The following is a 25,231-nucleotide window of genomic DNA, read 5'->3' on the forward strand; positions in this document are numbered from 1 at the left end:
CCACCTCACCCTTATGACTTTTCACTCGCTTCCCAAATATTTTGTCTGTTTTCACAGCAAGTCTACCGGCGTACACCCAACTGTGCAATATTTCAGTATCAGCAACAGAGCTCGGAAAGTCCGCAAGATTTACCCTGAAATGCTCATAAATGACTTATGAGTACTCTTTGAAAGGTCTTTTTATTCAAAAGAAGGTTCTCTCTTTAAATAGCACTTTGATGGCCATTGTGCAAAGTGTCACTGCTGCCAGCAAGAGTTCTGAAAGCTGTGTCTCAAGGGGAGGTGGTGGTGTAGTGGTAATGTCACTGTACTGGTACTCCAGAGTTCTGGACTAAGGCTCTAGGAACATGGGTTCAAATCCCACCATGGTCGATGGTAAAATTTGAATTAAATGAAAACTAGGAATTAAAAGCTAGTCTAATGGTAGCCATTGTCAATTGTTGTTTAAAAACTCATCAGGTTTACTAATGTCCTGGAAATCTGCTGGCCTGTATGTGACTCCAGGCCCACAGCAATATAGCTGACTTTTAACTGCCCTCTGAAATGGCCTAGCTAGCCACTAAGTTCAAGGGCAATTATGGATGGGCAACAAATGCTGGCCTAGCCAGCAACGCCCCCATCCCATGAAAGAATAGAGGGGGAGAAAAAGCATCCCAAGGACAGGGTCGAGCCTGGCTTTGTGACTAAAGTGTCTGCCGGCGCACAGGCTTGGATCTACCTCTGATAAACTGTCAGATATCAGGCAGCATTGCGATGGAAGAGGAGGGAAAATGTTTTGGCCCCTAAAATTCCATCCTCCAAAACTCAGCTGCCCAACCTTTAAATGCTGGTAGGAGAGGCGGGACTAGGGAAACAGGCCAATTTCCCAGCCATCCCGTTGAAATGCCGCCAACCCTGGGAACCAGCAGAGGAGGGTTGGCGGTTTATGCCAGGCTCCTGCTGGACGGAAAGGTCCTGGCCGCACCGTCATCTTGTTTGTCCCCATACTTGCACTAGAAGAGGCATCAGCAGGTCATGGACAATTAGGCCCCTAGAATTGTGCCCATTTCTCACTCTGGTACCATTGCCGGTGACCTGCTTCACCGCTGCCAAATTTTGCAAAGTATCTTCGGTTCACCAAGTCTGCCTGAGACCCTGCTGGAAGGGGAAGGGAACGGGGTGCCCCAGAAGGAAAAGTGGATCCATGAGGTTCTAGTACAGGAAGCTGAATAGCAACCAGGAGCTTGACCTTGTGTCAAATATTTCCTCTCATACCCAGAGCTGAGAAGACAGTTGGGAGGCCTACCTGAGATCAGTGAGGGTCAGTCACATGTTGAGTGCCTTTGCAGAGCGCCTCTCATGACCAAAGGGCATCCTAAAGTGCTTCACACCAATGAAGTACTCTTGAACTGTAGAGTCAATGTTGTGATGTAGGGAAACGCAGCAGCCAATTTGCAGAGTCAGGTCACACACAGCAATGACATAATGAGGTTGCTGTTGGTTATGGAAGGACATCAGGGGGAACTCTCCTGCTCTTAGAGTCATAGAGTCATTATGACACAGAAGGAGGCCATTCTACCCATCAAGTCCATGCCAGCTCTCTGTAGAGCAATCGAGTCAGTCCCATTCACCTGCTGCATCCCATTTATTTCCCTCACGTACCCATCCAATTTCCTTTTGAAATCATTAATCGCCTCTGCTTCCACCACCCTCATAGGCAGCGAGTTCCAGATCATTACCACTCGCTGCGTAAAAAAGTTCTTCCTAACAATCCCTGCAACTCTTGCCCGAAACCTTAAATCTGAGTCCTCTAATCCTCGTACAATCAGCTAATGGGAGAAGTTTTTCTTTATCTACCTTGTCTCAACCTGTCATAATCTTTTACAACTCTATCAAATCTTCTCTTAATCTCCTTTGCTCCAGGAAAACAACTCCAGCTTCACCAACCTAACCTTGTCGCTAAAATCTCTCATTCCTGGAACCATTCTGGTAAATCTCCTCTGCACCCTCTCCTCGAGGACCCTCACATCCCTCCAAAAGTGTGGTGACCGGAACTGGATGCAATACTCTAATTGTGGCCTAGCCAGAACTTGATAAAAGTTCAGCACAACTTCCCTGCTTTTGTACTCAATACCTCTATTTATGAAGCCACACATCCCGTTTGCTCTACTAACTATTCTCTTAATATGTCCTGCCACCTCCCAAAGATCAATACACGTAAACCCCAGGTCTCTCTGTCTCTGCACACTCTTTAGACTATGCCATTAAGTCTATATTGCCTCTACATAGGAACATAGGAGCAGGAGTAGGCCATTCAGCCCATCGAGCCTGCTCCACCATTCAATATGATCATGGCTGATCATCCACTTTAATGCCTTTTCCCCACACTTTCCCCATATCTTCGGTATAGGCAGTATCAAAGGCAGTAACCTCGGGGCTAAAAAGTGAGGAAATTAAGGATATTGACATCAGTCGAGAAAAAGTATTGGAGAAACTTGAGGGACTAAAACCTGACAAGTCCCTGAAGCCTAGGCCTACATCCTAGGGTTCTAAAAGAGATAGCTGCAGAGATAGTGGATGTGCTAGCTATGATTATGCAGAATTCCTTAGATTCAGGAATGGTCCCGTCAGATTATGCCGCTTTTCAAGAAAGAAGGTGGAGAGAAAACGGGGAACTACAGTACAGTTAGCCTAACATCAGTCGTTGGGAAGATGCTGGAAAATATTATTAAGGAAGTCTTAACATTGCACTTGCAAAAACATTGTATGATTAGAACGAGTCAGCATGGTTTTACTAAAGGGAGATCCTGTCTGACAAATTTATTAGAGTTTTTGAGTATGTAACTAGTAGTGTAGATAAAGGGGAACTAGTAGATGTCGTATACCTGGGTTTTCAAAAGGCATTTGATAAGCTACCACATAAAAGATTAATAGGCAAGATAAGGGCTTATGGTGTTGGGGTAATATATTAGTGTGGATAGACTATTGGTTAACAGACAGGAAGCAGAGAGTGAGCAGAAATGGGGCATTTTCAAGTTGGCAGGCAGTGAATAGTAGAGTGCCGCAAGGATCGGTGCTGGGACCTCAGTTATTTACACTCTATATTAATGACTTGGATGAAGAGACAGAGGGTAATGTATCTAAGTTTGCTGATGATTCAGAGCTCGGTGGAAAGGTAAGCTGCGGGGAGGATGTAAAGAGGCTGCAAAGAGATAAGCCTTAGATTACAGGATTATATATATGGGCTGGTAAGATGGGCGGAGTCTGGCAAATGGAATTTAATCCTGAGAAGTGTGAGGTGATGCATTTTGGCAGCAGCACAGGTAGATAAGGTGGTTAGGAAGGCATATGAGGTACTTGCCTTTATTAGCCAAGGCATAGAATATAGAAGCAGGGAGGTTATGATGGAGCTGTATAAAATGCTACTTAGGCCACAGCTGGAGTACTGTGTACAGTTCTGGTCACCGCACTATAGGAAGGATGTGATTGCAATGGAGAAGGTGCAAAGGAGATTCACCAGGATATTGCCTGGGCTGGAGCATTTCAGCTATGAAGAGGAACTTAGAGCAGAGAAGTCTGAGGGGGAGACCTGATTGAGGTACACAAAATTATCAGGGGCATTGATAGGTTAGATAGGAAGAAACTTATTCCCTTAGCGGAGGGATCAATAACCAGGGGAAATAGATTTAAGGTAAGGGTCAGAAGGTTTAGAGGGGATTTGAGGAAAAGATTTTTCACCCAGAGGGTGGTTGCAATCTGGAACGCACCACCTGAAGTGGTGGTAGAGGCAGGAATCCTCACAACATTTAAGAAGTATTTAGGTGAGCACTTGAAATGCCATAGCATACAAAGCTACAGGCAAAGTGCTGGAAAATGGGATTAGAATAGATAGGTGCTTGATGGCCGGCACAGACACGATGGGCTGAAGGGCCTGTTTCTGTGCTGTCTAACTCAATGACTCTATGACTATGAGATATAGACAGGTTAAGTGAGTGGGCAACAAGATGGCAAATGGAGTATAATGTAGGGAAGTGGTTTATTTGGACTTTTGACAAATGCCGTGTAAAATTAAAGTGCATGGGATTAGGGGTAGTGTATTGCGATGGATAGAAAATAGGTTGGCAGACAGGAAACAAAGAGTAGGAATAAACGGGTCTTTTTCCGAATGGCAGGCAGTGACTAGTGGGGTACCGCAGGGATCGGTGCTAGGACCCCAGCTATTCACAATATATATTAATGATTTAGATGTGGGAACTAAATGTAATATCTCCAAATTTGCAGATGACACAAAACTGGGTGGGAGGTTAAGTTGTGAGGAGGATGCAGAGGGGCTTCAAGGTGATTTGGACAAGTTGAGTGAGTGGGCAAATGCATGGCAGATGCAGTATAATGTGGATAAATGTGAGGTTATCCACTTTGGTAGCAAAAACAGGAAGGCAGATTATTATCGGAACAGCTATAAACTGAGAGAGGGGAATATGCAACGAGACCTGGGTGTTCTCGTACACCAGTCACTGAAGGTATGCATCAGGTGCAACAGGCGGTAAAAAAGGCAAATGGTATGTTGGCCTTCATAGCAAGAGGATTCGGGTACAGGAGCAGGGATGTCTTGCTGCAATTATACAGGGCCTTGGTGAGGCCACACCTGGAATATTGTGTGCAGTTTTGGCCTCCTTATCTGAAGAAGGATGTTCTTGCTATAGAGGGAGTGCAGCGAAGGTTTACCAGACTGATTCCTGGGATGGCGGGACTGACGTATCAGGAGAGATTGAGTCGGTTAGGATTGTATTCGCTGGAGTTCAGAAGAGAGAGGGGGATCTCATAGAAACCTATAAAATTCTAACAGGACGTGACAGGCTAGATGCAGGAACGATGTTCCCGATGGTGGGGGAGTCCAGAACCAGGGGTCATAGTCTAAGGATACGGAGGAAACCTTTCAGGACTGAGATGAGGAGAAATTATTTCACCCAGAGAGTGGTGAGCCTGTGGAATTCGCTACCACAGAAAGCAGTTGAGGCCAAAACATTGTATGTTTTCAAGAAGGAGTTAGATATAGCTCTTGGGTCTAAAGGGATCAAAGGGTATGGGGCGAAAGTGGGCACAAGTTACCGAGTTGGATGATCAGCTATGATCATAACGAATGGCGGAGCAGGCTCGAAGGGCCGAAAGGCCTACTCCTGCTCCTATTTTCTATGTTTCTATGTAAGTTGTTCACTTTGGTCGTAAAAATTGAAAAGCAGAATATTTTTAAAAGGTGTGAAACTGGTAAGTGTTGATGTTCAGAGAGACTTGGGGGTACTCATACAAGGAACGCACAAAGTTAACATGCAGGTGCAGCAGGCAATTAGGAAGGCAAATGTTGGCCTTTATTGCAAGGGGATTGGAGTACAGGAATAAAGAAGTCTCACTAAAATTGTACAGGGCTTTGGTGAGACCGGACTTGGAATACTGTGTGCAGTTTTGGTCTCCACATTTAAGAGAGGATATACTTGCACTGGAGGCAGTGCAGCAAAGATTTACTAAATTGGTCCCTGGGATGAGGGGGTTGTCCTATGATGAGAGGTTGAGTAAATTGGGCCTGTATTCTATGGCGTTTAGAAGAATGAGAGGCGATCTAATTGAGACATACAAGATTCTGAAAGGGCTTGATAGGCTAGAAGCTGAGCGATTGTTCCCACTGGTCAGGGAATCTAGAACACGGGGACACAGTCTCAGGATAAGGGGTCAATCATTCAGGACTGAGATGAGGAGAAATTACTTCACTCAAAGGGTTGTGAATCTTTGGAATTCTCTACCCCAGAGAGTTGTGATGCTCCATCATTGAATACATTTAAAGCTGGGATAGATAGATTTTTGGTCTCACAGGGAATCAAGGGATATGGGGAGTGGGCAGGAAAGTGGAATTGAAGCCCAAGATTGGCCACGATCGTATTGAATGGCGGAGCAGGCTCGATGGGCCATATGGTCTACTTCTGCTCCTATTTCTTGTGTTCTTGTGTATTTAGAAATCTGTCTATCTCTGCTTTAAACATATTCAATGACTGAGCTTCCACAGCCCTCTGGGGAAGAGAATTCCAAAGACTTACAGCCCTCTGAGTAAAGAACTTTCTCTTCATCTCAGTCCCAAGTAGCTTCCCCCTTATTTTGAAATTGTGTCCCCTGGTTCTAGACTCCCTATCCCTTCTGCCAAAATGCATCACCTCACACTTCTCTGTATTTGCCACTTGTCTTCCTATTCTGATAGCTTTGATCTTTTACATCCACTAAGAATGCAGATGGCCCTTCGATTTAATGTCCCATACGTAAAGTGGCATCTCCGACAGCATGGCACTCCTTCAGGTACTGCACTGGTGTGGTAGCCTAGATTATATGCTCTAGTCTCTTGAGTGGGATTTAAACCCACAACTTTCTGATTTGGAAGGGAAAGTGCTACACATTGAATCATGGCCGAAACCTAATGATGTTTGATCAATAGAAATGTTTTGGTATAGGAAATGCTTTTCTTTCCAAATAAATGCTCCTATTTGGAGCCGTCTAATGTAATTGGTTTGCAATCCATGGGGTTACTTTTAATTCTTATTTCTCGACAACAGTGATGTTCATTGGAAAGAAAATCAGGTGCGGTATAAACCGGGCGGCTGATTCGCTATCACAGTTTTTCACCCAGCAATAGAAGTTAAAATTCCCCCCATTTATGTAAGATTAAAACCCTTGTGTACCCATTTTCTATTTATAAAACTTATTTCTTTTGCTCACACTCTATGTCAATATTTATCAGTGTAAGATGTTATGTTAACATTTCCTATTCAATTTTGCTATAACTGTCACATGGTAGTTACCGGCTGTGGCCTCTAGGTGGCTATGTGCAGACAGTTTCTTAAATCTCTCAACTCCTTCTCGATTTTGTATATAAAAAAAGCTATACTCATCATCTGTCTGTGGACAATATCGAGCAATTTGCTAGAGTCTTGTGTAAATGCAAGGTAGCCAGTTTTTTGTCAACTTAATCAAGGAATCAGGAGGGCTAAAAGGAGTCATGAAAAGTCATTGGCAAACAGGATTAAGGATAATCCCAAGGCTTTTTATACATATATAAAGAGCAAGAGGGTAACTAGGGAAAGGGTTGGCCCGCTCAAGGACAGAGAAGGGAATCAATGTGTGGAGCCAGAGGAAATGGGCGAGGTACTAAATGAGTACTTTGCATCAGTATTCACCAAAGCGAAGGACTTGGTGGATGATAAGCCTAGGGAAGGGAATGTAGATAGTCTCAGTCATCTCATTATCAAAAAGGAGGAGGTGTTGGGTGTCTTGCAAAGCATTAAGGTAGATAAATCCCCAGGGCCTGATGGGATCTACCCCAGAATACTAAGGGAGGCAAGGGATGAAATTGCTGGGGCCTTGACAGAAATCTTTGCATCCTCATTGGCTACAGGTGAGGTCCCAGAGGACTGGAGAATAGCCAATGTTGTTCCTTTGTTTAAGAAGGGTAGCAAGGATAATCCAGGAAATTATAGGCTGGTGAGCCTTACATCAGTGGTAGGGAAATTATTAGAGAGGATTCTCCGGGACAGGATTTACTCCCATTTGGAAACAAACAAACGTATTAGCAAGAGGCAGCATGGTTTTGTGAAGGGGAGGTCATGTCTCACTAATTTGATTGAGTTTTTTGAGGAAGTGACAAAGATGATTGATGAAGGAAGGGCAGTGGATGTTATCTATATGGACTTTAGTAAAGCCTTTGACAAGGTCCCTCATGGCAGACTGGTACAAAAGATGATGTCACACGGGATCAGAGGTGAGCTGGCAAGATGGATACAGAACTGGCTCTGTCATAGAAGACAGAGGGTAGCAGTGGAAGGGTGCTTTTCTGAATGGAGGGATGTGACTAGTGGTGTTCCGCAGGGATCAGTGCTGGGACCTTTGCTCTTTGTCGTATATATAAATGATTTGGAGGAAACTGTAGCTGATCTGATTAGTAAGTTTGCGGATGACACAAAGGTTGGTGGAGTTGTGGATAGTGTTGAGGATTGTCAGAGGATACAGATCGGTTGGAGACTTGGGCGGAGAAATGGCAGATGGAGTTTAATCCGGACAAATGTGAGGTAATGCATTTTGGAAGATCTAATGCAGGTGGGAGGTATACAGTAAATGGCAGAACCCTTAGGAGTATTGACAGGCAGAGAGATCTGGGCGTACAGGTCCACAGGTCACTGAAAGTGGCAACGCAGGTGGATAAGGTAGTCAAGAAGGCATACGGCATGCTTGCCTTCATCGGTCGGGGCATAGAGTATAAAAATTGGCAAGTCATGCTGAAGCTGTACAGAACTTTAGTTAGGCCACACTTAGAATATTGCGTGCAATTCTGGTCGCCACACTACCAGAAGGACGTGGAGGCTTTGGAGAGGGTTCAGAAGAGGTTTACCAGGATGTTGCCTGGTCTGGAGGGCATTAGCTATGAGGAGAGGTTGGATAAACTCGGATTGTTTTCACTGGAACGACGGAGGTGGAGGGGCAACATGATAGAGGTTTACAAAGTTATGAGCGGCAGGGACAGAGTGGAAAATCAGAAGCTTTTTCCCAGGGTAGAAGAGTCAGTTACTAGGGGACATAGGTTTAAGGTGAGAGGGGCAAAGTTTAAAGGGGATGTGCGAGGCAAGTTCTTTACACAGAGGGTGATGAGTGCCTGGAACTTGCTGCCAGGGGAGGTGGTGGAAGCAGGTACGATAATGATGTTTAAGAGGCATCTTGACAATTACATGAATAGGATGGGAATAGAGGGATATGGGCCCCGGAAGTGCAGAAGGTTTTAGTTTAGGGAGGCATCAAGATCGGCGCAGGCTTGGAGGGCCGAATGGCCAGTTCCTGTGCTGTACTGTTCTTTGTTCTTGTTCTTTGGCTCAGTTGGTAGCACTCTTATTTCTGAAACAGGTTCAGTTCCCACTCCAGGACTGAACCATCTATCATAGGTCAATGTTCTGGAGCAACATTGGGGCACTGTTGCATTGTTGGAAATACTTTAGATGATAAAGTTAGGCTCCCTTTACCTGCTCCATGTGGTTTAAACCATGTTAACTTCTGACACTATTTGAAGAAAAGCAGTGAGTTCTCCTGGCCATCATTCCTCATTAACTAATTTATCAGTGCTTCTGAGAGAATTGACAAGATACACTTATGCTGGATGTTCTTTGTCTTAGTAAGCGCAGTGTCATCGTAACATATTGGGTAAGTTCCTCCCAGGCCAAATTAAACATGGTTTAATATTTTGCAGATTCCCACATGAATCCTACAGATGAACAGCTGATATCCGCCAACTTTGGTCAGAAGAGTGAAGACCTGGCAGGCACTGTTGAAGCCCATACTGCTTGTTCATGCCCTTCTGAATGTAGTTAAGCAGATAACTGGGAATTCCCGTCTATTTGATGCAAAACCCCATGGCTAAATACGTACATTACTACTGCAATTAAAGAGATAAAGACATGTAATGAAATAATGACACATTTAATAACTTTTAAAATGAAGTAGTTTAGATGCGCTGAACTGTCATGTGTTGTACTCAATAAATCAACTTTTAGCAAGCAAATTAATTTATCACTCAGCATACAATTTGTATGTTGCACATAATCTGCCTTAAAGTAAATCTTAATCTTTAAAGAATAATTGCAAAATGAAGTGCAATGTTAGATAAACAATGCTTCTTCCAGGTCGTTTAATTGCTCAGTTGGAAGAGATCACACATGTACCACAGTGAGACACAGCAGAAGAGACCATGTCTTGGTCTGTTTTGTTCGGTAGGGTAACAGGTGTCGTGGTACAACTGGTCTTGGTGCTCGAGGGTTACTGAGGGGAAAATCCAGCATGTGAGTGCGGATATTCAACAACCCGGGTAAAACTTGTCCCCTGTACATGTCAAGGAATGATGTTATAGCGAGAGAAATTAATTCACACAGCACCGCTTTCAGCAGTGTTATGCGGGCCTACCTTGCTTCCACAGGGTCGGCCAGCGCTGTGGGTTGCGCACCGTTCTTCCTTGATATGGACGCATGAAGCTGTGTTCCCTGCTTGTGCCCTAACACATTGAATTGGCCTGACATCACACAGCCTAACCAACCAGGATACCAAAATTGGACAACACAGGTCTTGGAAATCCCCGTATTGTCCACTCCTGAAAAAAGAAGCATGAAGCAGCAAGCGGGGCCCTGCAGTATTCCATCACACCCTGGCATGAGCCTTGTAGATGGTGAAGAAGTTTTGAGGAATCAGGAAGTGAGCCACACATCACAGACAACCATAATGTTCATGTTGAGGGGAACTCAGTGATGGTGGCCCCATTGAATTTTAGGGGAGCTAGGTAGGTTTTCCCTTGTTTGAGAAGAATATGGGGTGAATGTTACCAACCCAAGCTTAGACATTATTCAGGTCATTATATAGGCTAGAATGACATGCTTCATTATCAGAGCTGTTGTGAATGTAGAGTGAACACTGTGGAATCATGAATGAACAGTCCCACTCCTAACTGCGTGATGCAAAGAAGGTAACTAATGGAGTAGCTGAAGATTTTTCCACCACATTCTTCTACATCAGCCTTCACCATTGTCACCAACTGTCAATATATTCCTATAATTTACTGCTTCACATCTCACTCAAATTTTCTACTCAGCTATATCTTTACTTTCTTAAATTTCTGTTCTGTGTTAATCTTTTCCTGGTTGTGTTTTATAAATCTGCTTTTTGTGATGTTGATTGAGGGATAAATATTGGCCAGGACACAGGATAGCTCCCCTACTCTTCTTCGAAATAGTGCCGGAGATCTTTCACATTCACCTGAGAGAGCAAACAGGGCCTCAGTTTAAAATCTCACCAAAAGTTGGCTCCTCAAACAGTGCAGCCTTCCCTCAGTATAGCACTGGAGTGTCAGCCTACATTTTTGTGCTCAAGTGCTGGTGTGCAACAATCTTCTGACTCAGAGGTGAGAATGCTATTAACTGAGCCACAGTTGACCATTGATGGGGTAAAGAAGTAGCCAACTAGCTGCTGGCAGGTGAAGGCTGGACAGCACGGAGGCCACTCGCTGGAACTTAAGTAAATTGTGGACAGGTGTGTTGATTCATTTGTTTGTTCTTGTAGGTCATGATTCTGCTAATCCCATTTACACCTCTTCCAGATCCATCTTTTGTTTCTTTACTTGTCCCATTACCAGCAACTTTTTCCTTGCACCATCATCCCTTTTATTATTTAGTCTCTCCTGCCTTCCTCACAATCACAGACTTTCCCTTTTGTTCTTTCCTCCCATTACCCACTTTCCCTTTCTTGCTTAAAAACTGTTACAGCTCTAAACACTCCCAGTTCTGATGAAAGGTCATCGACCTTGTTATGACCGACCACTCCAGTCAAAGCCCCAATCAAAATATACGATTCTGATTGTGGTGGGAGAAACACACTGTTAATTCAATCCCGTTGCTCCACAGATCGCCTAACATATCATTTTAAACGTTCCAAATTAAAGAAAGACCCAGCCAAATTGTGCCATCTATTAACCCCCGAATGAGACTAACCAAACCAGATGTCTTTAAATCAACAAATTAACTCTTTCATTAGAAGAACTAAATTCTTAAACACTATGAAGATATAAACATCATTTAAAATAGAAAAAAATAGAGTCCTTACAAATTTACAGTCCAATGTTGCTTGAAGTCCTCACAGAATGTTGCTTGAAGTCCTCACAGTCGTCCGATGCGGGAAAAATGGTTCTTCCACAGTAGAATAGTCCATAGTCTAACTTCAGCAGTCGGTGATGCTTTCTTTCTCCAGCGAATTTCAACAATTAATGATGTGCAAACACTTTCAGTAGAATCAAGCTGACTTTAGAGTTTTTGAGGGATAAAAGATTGTCACAGTAAAACTTCCCTTTCTTCAATTTAAATTACCAGAGATCTCTGTTTTGGCTTGACTTTTTTTAGAATTTTGAGAGATAATAATTAAACAGACTAAAATCCTATTCCTTCAATTTAAATGGCCAAGTGCTCTTTTTTCAGGTGCTAAACACCACAGCTGTCTGTGTCTATGTCCTCTGTGTCTGTATTCTGTTAGAACAAACTGTCTTCAACTAAAAAGCCAGTTCAAAATTGAATTGTAGCAAATGTATTGCTTAATACTCACTCCCTGTGGCTGTATCTATGGTCACGAGAATGCACCCTTTGAATTGCAGTCTCCAAATGGCTGTTTCTAAGGCAACAAAAATGCACTCCTGAGACTTGCTGGTTCTTAAAGCAATACTGATCCTTTGCAAGCCTTAAAGGCATAATTCCAGAAAAAAAAACTACAGGACCATGACAACCTGAATCATTGTCTTTGTTTCTCTCTCCACAGGTGCTACCAGACCTGCTGAGTATTTCCAGCACTTTCTGTTTCTCTCTTAGAGTTTCTGTTTGCCCAATATAGGGTTCACATTTACCACCTAAACAGGGACACAACCCACTTGCCTGAAGCCAGGGATTATAGGAGTAGGTTGGAAAGAGCCAAGTGTTATGACCAGGTGAGAAAGGGGTCTAGGGGTTCCCTCTCAGCCTTTTCCTGGTTTGACCGGAACAGGGTTTAATTTTTAAAACGTGTTTTTAGTTTCCCCTCAGTGAATCTTTGTTCACTGCTCTCCAATTGTCATGGCAAAGAAATCAACCAGACAGGTTTTCTTAGATTTAAACAAGAAAGATGTAAGTTTGTTAACCTTAAAACTCTAATTCAGTTAAAACTACTAAAATACGCGACACGACCATGCTAGCATACACTCACGATAAACATAGATGCAGATAGAGACAGAAAAGGAGAAAGAATCAAGGGGAAACGTTTGAAGCAATAGCTGGAGTTCATTTACTGTCTTTTGAGTTCAATGTAAAGTCTTCAGTTGCAGTTAAATCTTGCCATCTCGTTGGGGCTCGGTACACATTTTCAAACCTGCCCGGAGAGGTTTTGTGGATTCTATCAATCTTAGTAGACATCCTCAGTAGGGAGGCTGGAATGCTGACCTTCACACACTCAATGTCTTTTGATCAAAATCCATTTGGCTAATTGAATCAGGGAGCAGTTCCATTGTTTTCTCCAGGCAAATGTCTCTTAGAATGCAAATGTTTCCAGCCACTGTCCTTTTAGAATGCAGGTGCAGCCATGTTTTCAGTCCAGTAAGAGTTTAAAATTAATGTTGCACATGACGAAATTAATATGCCTCATTCTTGGCAGGCGTGGTTTTCCTCGCACAAGAGTCAGGAGTGTAATTCTTCTTTTTTACTTGGGATCTGCTGTCTGAAGTGCCTCGAAAGAAGTCAGGTGGGATGGATGACAAACCTCTAACAGCACCATCCATGTGCTATGCTGAGGCAGTAAAAGGACGTTCTGTCCTAGGAACCAGCAAGTGTACTTTAACTTTATTTTAAACAAGTTACCACCTCCCCAAAATACAAGGGGGAAGAATTTCAGAAGGACACATTGAGTACTCATATGCTATTATTTCACAGTAGGTATTTTAGCTGCTTAACACAAGAGCAACCATTTTACTTATTCAGTCATTCATGGGATGTGGGTGTCACTGGCAAGACCAGTATTTATTGCCCATCCCTAATTGCTCAGTAAGGTGATGGTGAGCTGCCTTCTGCAGTCTGTGTGGATTACAGTTTTTTGTAGCAGTTTTGATACAACTCAGTGTGTTGCCAGGCCTCTAGAGGGCACTTAAGAGTCAACCACATGGCTGGGAGTTGAAGTCACATATAGGTCAGAGCAGGTAAGGATGGCAGAGTTCCTTCTCTGAAGGACAATAGTGAACCAGATGAGCTTTTAAAGTCTACCTGATTGTTTCATACTCACCATTAGTGACACTAGCTTTTTATTCCAGGTTTATCTGATTAACTGAATTTAAAATTCCCCAGCTGCCATGGTGGGATTTGAACTCATGTCTCCAGAACATTAGTCTGGGCCGCTGGGTTACAAATCCAGTAACACAACTGCTATGGTCCTATACCCATCATTTATTGCCCTGAGGAAGTGCTGATGGGTCTCCCTCTTGAACCACTCATGATTTGATACAACTGAGTGGCTCGCTAGGCAACTCAGAGGGTAGTTATGAGGTAGTGTGGGACGGAGTCACATACAGGCCAGAATGGATAAAGATGGGAGGTTTCTTTTCTAAAAGAATATTTGCATCTGGCTGCCATGATAACCAATCTACCAATGAGCTACTGGAAGGTCTAAATATCCTGTGGTAAAATCTCTGTCACTCCTAAATTCTCTGAGGTGTGATCACCGAGGTCGAAGACATTCTCAGAGTACACTGGTGGTAGGAAAAGAGTGAAGTCAACAAACTAACAATTTCCACGTAACAAACCACACATTTATCAGTTACATAACTGCATAAAAGGTGACTTTAATGAGCATAGCCCGAATCAATTATTTAAGATTTAATTAGTTATTTTTCTGCAGTGTATTACAACTCCCTAATTTTGTTATCTTATCGATGATTACATTCTTGTAACTGCCATCAAGTGAAACTTCTGATTATAAGTCTGTACCATTCCATACTAATCAACTGCCTCCAAAAAGGATTATGTACTTGCAGACGCTTCTTTCTGCAGAACTTCTTAGCAACTAATCAAGGTTCTTTCAAATATATGCATCATTATGCACTGGAATGTCTCTTAATTAGTTCCTAAACTGACCATTGCTTTACGGTCAGTCTTAATTCAACAGTTCAGTGGTCACTGCATCAAAATTAGGTTATACTTGTTTGCGTAATTTGCTAAAATGCTAAATTTACTACAATATAGAGAGAAATCAACTGCAGTACAATATTAGCAGACGTCTGCAGTCTTTTGAACTATTTCCTTACACTATCTCCCCTTGATGTTCAATGGCATTACCAGCGCTGAATCCTGGAGGTTACCATTGACCAGAAACTGAACTGGACCAGCCACAAAAATACTACGGCTACAAGAGCAGGTCAGAGTAAAGGCAGGCTCAGGTCTGCAAATGAAACCCAACCCGAGCCCGACAGAACCACATCCGATCATCAGTTAACCTAGCTTCCATTTTTCACTTTGTTGCTTATCTGCACCGGCTTAAAAAAAACTGTAACTAAACAACCTTTCAAGTTCAATAAGTACATTAACATTGGAGCCACGTACCGGAGGTGGTGATGGAGTGTGTCCGACCCAGCCCGACCCGAGCCGAGCCCAAATGCCAGACCCGGAAGAGCGACTCAACCCAACCCGGACCCAACACATGTCGCAGGTCCCATTGGGTTCGGATCGGGTAGCCATGCTCTAGGTCAGAGGCTGGGACATCTGCGGTGAGTAACTCATCTCCCATCTCTCCAATGCCTGTCCACCATCTACAAAGCACAAGGCATGAATGTGATGGAATACTCTCCACTTGCCTGGATGGGTACAGCTCCAACAACACTCAAGAAGCTCGACACCATCAAGGAGAAAGCAACCCGTTTGATTGGCACCCCATCCACCACCTTCAACATTCACTCCCTTCACCACCAATGCACAGTGGCAGTAGTGTGTCCCATCTACAAGATGCATTGTAGCAACTCACCAAGGCTCCTTCAACAGCACGTTCCAAACCCGTGACCTCTACCACCAAGAAGGACAAGATGCATGGGAATATCACCTCCTTCAAGTTCCCCTCCAAACCACACACCATCCTAATTTGGAACTATATCCTTCACTGTCACTGGGTCAAAATCCTGGAACACCCTTCCTAACAGCACTGTGGGTGTACCTGCACCCCAAGGACTGTAGCAGTTCAAGAAGGCAGCTCACCATCATCTTCTCAAGGGCAATTAGGGGTGGGCAATAAATGCTGACCTGGCCAGCAATGCCCACATCCCATGAACTAGTAAAGAAAATTAACACTAGTATAAAACTTACTTTTTAATAAACTATTCCGGCCAAGGCAGTTAGAACGCAGAGATGCAAGTGAAAAATGATAGTTGCTTTTAAATTCACTCAGACTCAAGGCGAAGCTTTTCAGTAACAATCACCCAAAAAGGGACAGAGTTGATAGAAAAAGATCTAACAATGGAGTTGAATTACACCCCCCCAAGGTTCTCATTAGCACCATTCTCTAAAAGATTATCTGCATATCGCAAAATTTGAACCAATGCAGAAAGTATTAAAATATTAGTAGCACTATCTAGTTCATGATCTGACCAATAATTTTTCATAGGAATTATGCATGTGACTGGAATACCGAGTTGTTCCTCAATTTCCAGCACCTAGGAAAAAAGTATACAATTTATTAGTGACATAGGAACACGGGTAAAATATTTGCTTCATCAAGCCCATCCTTACCCAATTTTAATCCAACCAGCCATCTTTTCTCCACATCCCTTAATTACCATACTTCCCAAGTAAGTATCTTTCTCTCTTAGAGGCGGAGACGTTTACAGCACAGTAGGAGGCCATTCAGTCCATGTATTCCATGCTAGCTTTTTGCTGGATCAATCCTTCTACTGTTCTACTCCCTCCCCATAGTCCTATTTCAATCCAAAACTCATCCCACTGCTCTGCTCTCCCCATGGCCCTGTAACAATCCAAAACTAATCCCATTGCCCCACTTTCTCTCTCCATGATCTTGTCTCTTTCTCTGATACAAATATTTATACTACTTTTCCTTTCAAAAGCCCACTGCATCAACCATTCCCTATGACATTACATTCCACACTCCAACAACTCTCATTTTTCCTCACCTTTACCGCATTGTTTTAATGAGAATTTTAAATTTGTGCCCCTTGTCACAGACTCCCAAACTAGAGGAAACAGTTGTCTATATTCACTCTATAAAATATCTTCCCAATAGTCAATCTATTCTTAGCTTTATCTGTTTCAGTGAAAGTAGTCTCCTTATAACAATACAAAAGCAAAATAGTATGGATGCTGGAAATCTGAAACAAAAGCAGAAAATGCTGGAAACACTCAGGCACCATTAATTGGCCACTTAAGGGCCTCAATTGGCCTGTGGTGTGAAGGTCGTCCTCGGCCTTCCCCACCCCCGACTAAATTGGAAGGCGAGCCCATAAAATTCAGCCCTGAAAATGATGAAGCCACTAAAATTGGCTATACAGTTAAACAAGTACTTTTTTTCAATGTGTTCACTCCGATAGACATTTTGCACATCTTTCCTAACCAAGGGACACTTTTTATCCACTTTTGTCAATAAAACAATCTGTGGTATCTCTATGTAATGAAAGAAATCATTCATCTATTAGCAGATCTCCCGTAGCATTGCTCACAATAACTCAGAGGGTAACGACAGCAATATTATACCATGGAATACACAGTACATTATTCTCCTTCTAATGTGGAATTTTCTGTTATCGGGTACCATCTCCTTAATGCCACCAAATAATTGCCCTTATTCAGCACATCTTGATATCAAGTAGAGGTTAGTTGCTGTTGGCAGAAGCATATCTTTGTAGGTTCGTAGCTGCTTATAAATGCCAACTCCTGCCCAAGGTAAAAAAAAAGTAAGAAATGAGTGACTTTCTTTCTGATTTTTGATATATTTTTTAAATGTGACAGAGTGACATGCATGTGTGACAAAGTGTTCTGCCTGAAAATTGGCAGGTGCACAGTTGATGTAAGGTGTGAAATGGATCTTCTATGACATTGTTCTTCATTTAAAAAGAAAGCAGAAGGAATTTGCATTTATGTAACATCTTCCACATAATAACAAAGTCCCAAAGCACTTGACAATCAATGAATTACTTTGGAAGTGCAGTACTTATAGTTGCATAGGCCTGTTTGAAATTAGTAAGCTTCCACAAATACCAAGGAGATAAGCACTACATTTTTTTTATTCTTTCATGCAATGTGAACATTACTGGCAGGTCAGCATTTGTTGCCCACTCCTAATTGCCCTTGAACTGAATTGTCTATTTCAGAGGGCAGTTAAGAGTCAACCACATTGCTGTGACTCTGGAGTCACCTGTAGGCCACTCCAGATAAGGACTGCAGATTTCCTTCCCTAAAGGACATTAGCAAACCAGATGGGTTATAACAACGATCAATGATAGTTTCATAGCACCATGACTGAGATAAGCTTTCAATTCCAGAATTAATTTAATCAATTGCATTTAAATTCCACCAGCTACCATGGTGGGATTTGAACCCTTGACTGCAGGACATTAACCTGAGCCTCTATTTACTAGTTTAGTGACAGTACCACTACACCATCATCTCTCCCAATTTGTTATTAACATGGGTTGTGGGATAAATACTGGCCAGGATAATGAGAGAACGCCCTTCCTTTTGCTTAGTGCCATGCAATCTTTTACATTTAAATATGAATCTCAGTTTAACATCTCAATCAAAAGATGGCACCTTTGACAACATACAGATTGTAATGCATGACTCCATTTTAAAATAAATGGAAAGACTTTAAATATAATTCTGCATAACATAGAATACTTGTATTATCTTTCATGTAAAAGGCCCCGGAAGAATTTTATATCCAGTGCAACCTTCACGATGTGCCTGAATGGAGGGACTTCAGTCGTATATAAAATGCTCATTGCTAGATAATCACGAGTACCAAAACGTGGACATAGCAGTGGAGAAATCTCCAATACAAAAGGTTTAAATTAAATTCCATTTTTATTGGATTGTGAGATTAGCTTTCCATTGCATGACTCGAAGAATAGCAGGGGGGTTCTCCCCAGTGTTCTGGTCAACATTTGTATCTCAACCAACATCACCAAAGCTGTCAGTGATCTTATTTCTGTTTGTGGAACCTTGCTGTATACAAATTGGCGACTATGTTTCTATATAATTTATATTTATATAGCGCCTTTAATGTAATAAAATGTCCCAAAGCGCTTCACAGGAGCATTATAAAGCAAAATATGACACCAAGCCAGATAAGGAGATTAGGTCAGATGACCAAAAGCGAGGTCAAAGAGATAGGTTTTAAGAAGTGTCGGAAAGGACGAAAGCAAAGTACACAGACAGAGAGGTGTAGGGAGAATGCCAGAGCTTTGGGCATCGTCAGCTGAAGGTGCAGCTACCAATGGTGGAGCGATTAAAATCAGGGATACTCAAGAGACCAGAATTAGCAAAGCACAGATCTCTCGGAGGGTTGCGGAGCTGGAGGAGATTACAGAGATAGGGAGGGATGAGGTCATGGAGGAATTTGAAAACAAGGATGAGAATTTTAGAATCAAGACATTGCTTAACCAGGAGCCAACGTAGGTCAGAAAACACAGTGGTAATAGCGGAACGGGACTTGGTTCAAGTTAAGACACAGGCAGCAGAGTTTTGGATGACCTCAAGTTTACGGAGGGTGGAATGTAGGAGACCAGCCAGGAGTGCGTTGGAATAGTCAAGTCTAGAAGTAGCAAAAGCATGAATGAGTTTCAGCACAGTTGAGCTGAGATGGGGCGAATTCAGGTGATGTTACGGAGGTGCAAAGAGCAGGTCTTAGTGATGGCACAAATATGAGGTTGGAAATTATCTCGGGATCAAATGTGACATCAAAATTGTGAACAGACTGGCTTAATCTCAGACTGTTGCCAAGGAGAGGGATGGAGTCAGTAGCTAGGGAACAGAGTTTGGAGCTGGGACTGAAAACATTGGCTTCAGTCTTCCCAATATTTAATTGTGTAAATTTCTGCTCATCCAGTACTGGATGTCAGATAAGCAGTCTAATAATTTAGCAACAGTGGAGGATTTGAGAGAAGTGGGGGTGAGGTAGAGCTGAGTGCCGTCAGAGTACATGTGAACACTAACGTTGTGCTTTCAGATGATGTCACCAAGGGGCAGCATGTAGATGAGAAATACGAGGGAGCCAAAGATAGATCCTTGTGTCACCAGAGGTCACTGTACGGGAGCAGGAAGAGAAGCCATTGCAAGTGATTCTCTGGCTGCAATTAGATAGATAAGAATGGAACCAGTTGAGAGCAGACCCACCCAGCTGGACAACAGTGAAGAGGTGTTGCAGGAGGATGGTGTGGCCAACAATGTCAAAGACTGCAGACAGGTCAAGAAGGATGAGGCGGGAAAGATTACCTTTGTCACAGTCACATAGGATGTCATTTGTGACATTGATAAAAGCATTTTCAGTACGGCGGCAAGGGTGGAAACCTGATTGGAGAGATTTAAATAAGGAGTTCTGGGAAAGATGGGAACAGATTTGGGGGGTGATAACAGGTTCAAGGACTTGAGAGGAAAGGGAGATTGCAGTTGGGGTAGTAGTTTGCAAAGGCTGTGGGGTGAAGCGATGTTCAGGTGGAAAATTCACTCATGGCCCTCTCTTTACTGGAATTTGAAGCTCTCCCAAAATTGGGGCAAAATCCCAGTGAAATCAGGTTCAAACTCAAAATGTGGGTCTATCTGCAGATGGCGATCCAGCTATCCACCCTGTACGTGCCAGGAATTTCAAGCTCCAGTAACTTTGGGTTTTGGAATTGAAAGCTGCTGATTCCAGGTGTACACATGAAATCTGTACAGGTTTGGTACCAGATCACTGGCTGTATTTGGCCAATGATCTATTTCTTAGACAGCCCTGAACTACAACACTCACCCAGCAGATTAATCTGTGATCGAATGGCGCAAAATTTCTTTTCCATTTTGGTGGAGAGGAAGGTGGCTTTGCTTGCTTCGATCACATATGCAACACAGTATATCTTCTCACTGACAGATCCAGGTTTAATATAACCCTTTGTATCACCTTGAATTGGCAAAGTTGTATTAAACTGCAAGAAAAACACCCTGCTGTTAAATGATACCTTATTTTAATTCATTCTCAGGATGTAGGTGTTGCTAACAAGGCCAACATTTATTACCAACCCTACTTGCCCTTGAAAAGTCATCCTGAGCCGCATTCTTGAATCGCCACAGACCATTTGAAAGTGCCCTGTGGTCTTGCTAGCTGGAGAGTTCCAGTATTTTGACCCAGCAACTATAAAGGATCAGCAATATAAATCCAAGTCAGGATGGTGTGTGACTTGAAGGGGAACTTGCAGGTGCACCCTGAAGATAGTACATATTTCAGCCATGATGCACTGGTAGTGGAGGGAGTGGCTATTTAAGGCAGTGCATGGGTCGATCTGTTTTGACCTGGATGGTGTCAAACTTCTTCTGAGAACCACTCAGCAGGTCGGGCAACATCTGTGGAAAGAGAAGCAGAGTTAATGTTTTGGGTCATTGGTCCTTCTTCGGAATTAGCAAATATTAGAAATGTCAAAGGTTATAAGCAAGAGAGGCGGGGGTGGGGCAAGAGATAACAAAGGAGAAGGTGTAGATTGGTCAAGGCCACATAGCTGACCAAAAGGTCATGGAGCAAAAGGCAAACAATATGTTAATGGTGTGTTGAAAGACAAAGCATTAGTACAGATAGGGTGTTAACGGACTGAAGATTGAACAGCAGCAAGTACAAACATGAAAAAAAAAACAGTGGGTAAGCAAATTGAACAAACTAAGATGAGATGAAATAAACAAAAAAAAAATTGTAAACAATGTAAAAAAGAAAAAATAACTAAAAATAGAAGTAAAATGGGGGGCACGTCATGCTCTGAAATTATTGAACTCAATGTTCAGTCCGGCAGGCTGTAGTGTGCCTAATCGGTAAATGAACCCATTTTACTTTTATTTTAGTTATTTTCCTAAAAGGGCAGCCGCTAATTTTAAAACAGTGCCCCCTCGTTCTGGACTCACCCACAAGAGGCAACATCCAGTCAGCGGCTGATAGATGGGTGGAGCCAGGCCCAATGAAGGAGGCTTCCTTCACCTCCACAGCAATGCATTTCAGTCAACAAATTACATGTTGTTCCACTTTAAATGGCAGCAGCAACCCATTAACACAATAGGCTAGAGTAGATTTTTTAATAGGTACATGTCAAGCAGGCTCCCCTGACTTGCAATCTCTCCACCTAGTGGATCCAATGGCCACAAATGTAGAACTAAGTAAATCTACCTCAACATCTCACCCCTACAATCAACCTCCTAGACCTGAAGCTCACTGATCGAACTTAAACAAGTTGAACCTGTGGTATGATGCAGGGCAGGTCAGCGGAGGAAAATGCATCAGGACTGGAAAACTGATCCAATCTTCCTTCAACAAATGTGCTCTCATATTCAGGATATTAACAAGCCCTTAACAACAGTATGGGCAACACTGTGCAGATACCAAATCTAGTCTTCTCTCACACCTTTCAGGGCAGCTGGTCATCAAGCAATAACACAGAACGCTGAGATCAGTTGGTTTACTGGTTTAGTCAGAGATGGTGCATGGGAAAGAGAGCAGAGGAAATACATCAGTGACAACAGATTACCTGGTACTTACAGAGAACTTGACCTTTGATGATGCTGATAATATCATCACTGTGTATCTCCGATTCTTTCTCTTCTGCAAGTCCCATTGTGTCACAAAGAAGAGGGGGAGATGTGCCATCCTCTTCTCTGAAAGAGTATGTTGCAAACTGCAATTAAGCAAATAACCAACATGTTTTGTGTGCATTTTCAAAATGAAATCAATGGTAAAGTCACTTAAAAACATAGCAGAACAATCTGCAAGCTTCTAACATTACTGGAACTGAGAAAAGATCAAGATCCATCTACTTTGCCTTCTAACATCCCGGTAGTCACATAATACAACAATAATGACGGACTAGCAGAGCACCGCAAAACATTTGCGGTCAAATTATTATCTTTATTGCAACAAAACTTCTTTAAATGCAGGATTTCTTTCACAAATCCACACAAGATTTTTGGGGGTCCAAGAGTTGCCCATCTTCCCCTCCTGGCTTCACTAAAAAAAGACTGAACATCACTTCCTGGGTTGTTTGGTGAGCGGCCGCTCTCTCTCGCTAGTATAAATGGTTGTTGGTTCAAGTCCCACTCCAGATACTTCAGCACATAAAATAGGCAAGAACTTCAGGGCACTACAGAGGGAGAGCTTCACTGTCAAAGGTGTAGTACTTTGGCTGAGATGTTAAACCAAGGCCTCATCTGCCCTTTCAGGATGTAAAAGATCCCATGGAACTGTTTTGAAGAACAGCAGTAAAGCTCTCGCAATGTCTCCCCCAATGATTATCCATCAACCAACATCACCAAAAAAAATAGTCTATTTATTTATCTCATTGTTATTTGTCAGAGCTTTTTTTTAAATTTACACATTAAGAGAGGCAGGCATCATTGGTAAGATCTGCATTTATTGTCCAACCCTAACTACCCTAGGTGGTGCGACAAGACTCCTTCTGAACCACTTCAGTGGTGAAGGTACTCCCCACAATGCTGTTAGCTAGGGAGCTCCAGGATTTCGACCCAGTGAGAATGATGGGCGACTTGGGGGGGAACTTGCAGGTGGTGGTTTTCTCATCCGCCTGCACTCCTTTTCCTTCTCGGTGGTAGAGATAGTGGGTTTGGAAGGTGCTTTCGAAGGAGCCTTGGCGAGTTGCTGCAGTGCATCCTGTAAATGGTACACACTGCTGCCACTGTGTGCCGATGGTGGAGGGAGTGAATGTTTAAGGTTATGGACGGTGCGACAATCAAGCAGGCTGCTTTGTTCTGGACGGTGTCAACTTTGGACCTGCACCCATCCAGGCAAGTGAAGAGTATTCCATCACACTCCTGGCTTATGCCTTGCAGATGCTGTAATGATTTTGGGGAGTCAGGAAGAACATTACTCACAGAATACCCAGGGTCTGATCTTATAGCCACAGTATTTATGTGGCTGGTCTAGTTACATTTCTGGTCTATGGTAACCCTGGGATGCTGATGGTGAGGGCTTCAGCAATGGTAATGTTAATGAATGTTTATGGGAGGCAGGTAAATTCTCACTTGTTGGAGATGGTCATTGGCTGACACTTGTGTGACATGAATGTTATTTGTCACTTATCAGCTCAAGCCAGGTCTTGTGATGCTGGGGACCTCAGCAAGAGGCCGAGATGGATCATCCACTTGACACTGCTGGCTAAAGATGGATACAAATGCATGAGCTTTGTCTATTGCACTGATATAAAAGCAAAATACTGCAGATGCTGGAAATCTGAAATGAAAACAGGAAGTGCTAGAAAAACTCAGGAGGTCTGGCAGCATCTGTAGAGAGAGAAACAAAATGAATGCTTCAGGTCTGTGACCTTTCATCAGAACTGGCAAAAGTTAGAAGTTACATTGAGGAGACCAAACACAGATTGGGTGACCACTTTGTGGTACACCTCCATTCAGTCCATTAGCATGGCCCCAAGCTTCCGGTTGCTTGCCATTTTGATTCACCATCGGCCCACATGTCCACATTTTCTGTCCTTGGTCTGCTGCAATATTCCTGTGAACATCAACACAAGCTCGAGGATCAGCACCTCATCTTCTGATTAGGCACTCTACAGTCTTCTGGAATTAACATTGAGTTCAACACTTTCAGAGCACGACTGCCATTTTTTTAGTTTATTTTTTAACCATGTGCCTGTTTTAAACTTGCTTTTCATGATTTTGCTTTCGGACAGAGCTGTTCGTTGATCAGCCATTAACATTCTCGCTAGGCTAATGCTTTGTCTCTTCCTGCAACTATTAGCACTCCCTCTGCCTTTTATTCCATGACATCTCTGTCATTTAGTCACTCCTGCCCTCTGCTCTATCATGCACCTTCCCTTTTTTTCTTCTTCCCCCCTCCCCCCTTTCACTTGGTCAAAGCCTATTACATGTCTAACTTTTGCCAGTTTTGATGAAAGCTCACAGACCTGAAACGTTAACTCTTTTTCTCTCTCTACAGATGCTGCCAGACCTGCTGAGTATTTCCAGCACTTTCTGTTTTTATTACCCTAACTATTCCCTTCAATACCTTGAAAACTTTGATCTAATCACCTCTTAACCTTCTAAATTCCAGGGAGTATAACCTTAGCTTGAAGCTTAACCTCTGGAGTCCAGGTACCATTCTAGTAAATCTGCAGTGCACTCCCTCCAAAGCCAGAACATGCTTCCTACGGTATGGTGCCCAGAACTGATCATAGTACTCCAGGTGTGGTCTAACCAGGGCTTTGTATGGCTGAGGCATGACTTCTACCTTATATTCTATTCTTCTTGTCATGCCCAGTAAAGACATATATTCCTTTTAAGATATGAACTTTATTCAACATGGACTGCTTGAAATTAAATTTTCTTAAAACAAGTGGACAATGTGCTGTAAAGATGGCCAAAGGTCAGATGACCTGGCCTGTGTATTCAAAAAACTGCCTCACTGTCTCGAAAGGACAAAAGGATACGTTCCAGAC

The 25,231-nt window shown here is 42.9% G+C and overlaps 2 protein-coding genes across 2 annotated transcripts in view; one reads left to right on the forward strand and one right to left on the reverse strand.

The window, feature by feature from the left end:
* vtg3 (vitellogenin 3, phosvitinless) overlaps positions 1 to 9,534 on the forward strand; it is a 106,504-nt gene extending 96,970 nt beyond the window's left edge. Inside the window, exon 35 of the mRNA XM_068038035.1 lies at positions 9,248 to 9,534. Coding sequence (XP_067894136.1) covers positions 9,248 to 9,369 — 122 coding nt within the window. The 3' untranslated portion in view covers positions 9,370 to 9,534. The remainder of the gene's footprint in view (positions 1 to 9,247) is intronic.
* Positions 9,535 to 14,210: 4,676 nt separating this feature from the next.
* On the reverse strand, positions 14,211 to 25,014 carry LOC137373181 (interferon-induced protein 44-like). Its single transcript, XM_068038036.1, has 7 exons — positions 24,892 to 25,014; positions 22,298 to 22,444; positions 20,548 to 20,719; positions 17,124 to 17,204; positions 16,367 to 16,386; positions 16,087 to 16,243; positions 14,211 to 14,293 (listed from the first exon to the last, which is right to left on the reverse strand). Exons 1-7 carry the CDS (start codon positions 25,012 to 25,014, stop codon positions 14,211 to 14,213), a joined length of 783 nt encoding a protein of 260 aa, XP_067894137.1.
* Positions 25,015 to 25,231: the final 217 nt, after the last annotated feature.

The sequence above is a fragment of the Heterodontus francisci genome, chromosome 8, assembly GCF_036365525.1.
Source record: "Heterodontus francisci isolate sHetFra1 chromosome 8, sHetFra1.hap1, whole genome shotgun sequence".
In the NCBI taxonomy this organism is placed as follows: Eukaryota; Metazoa; Chordata; class Chondrichthyes; order Heterodontiformes; family Heterodontidae; genus Heterodontus; species Heterodontus francisci.

Excerpts from the sequence above, each read along its gene's own strand:
- LOC137373181 (XM_068038036.1), bottom strand. The coding sequence starts at position 25,014 with ATGCCTCAGCCATACAAAGCCCTGGTTAGACCACACCTGGAGTACTAT. Across the intron at positions 16,244-16,366 it reads ATACTTACTTGGGAAGTATG|GTGCTGGAAATTGAGGAACA; the intron begins GTAATTAAGGGA and ends CTTTTTTCCTAG. Across the intron at positions 14,294-16,086 it reads AGATAATCTTTTAGAGAATG|TGTACTCTGAGAATGTCTTC; the intron begins GTGCTAATGAGA and ends TCCTACCACCAG.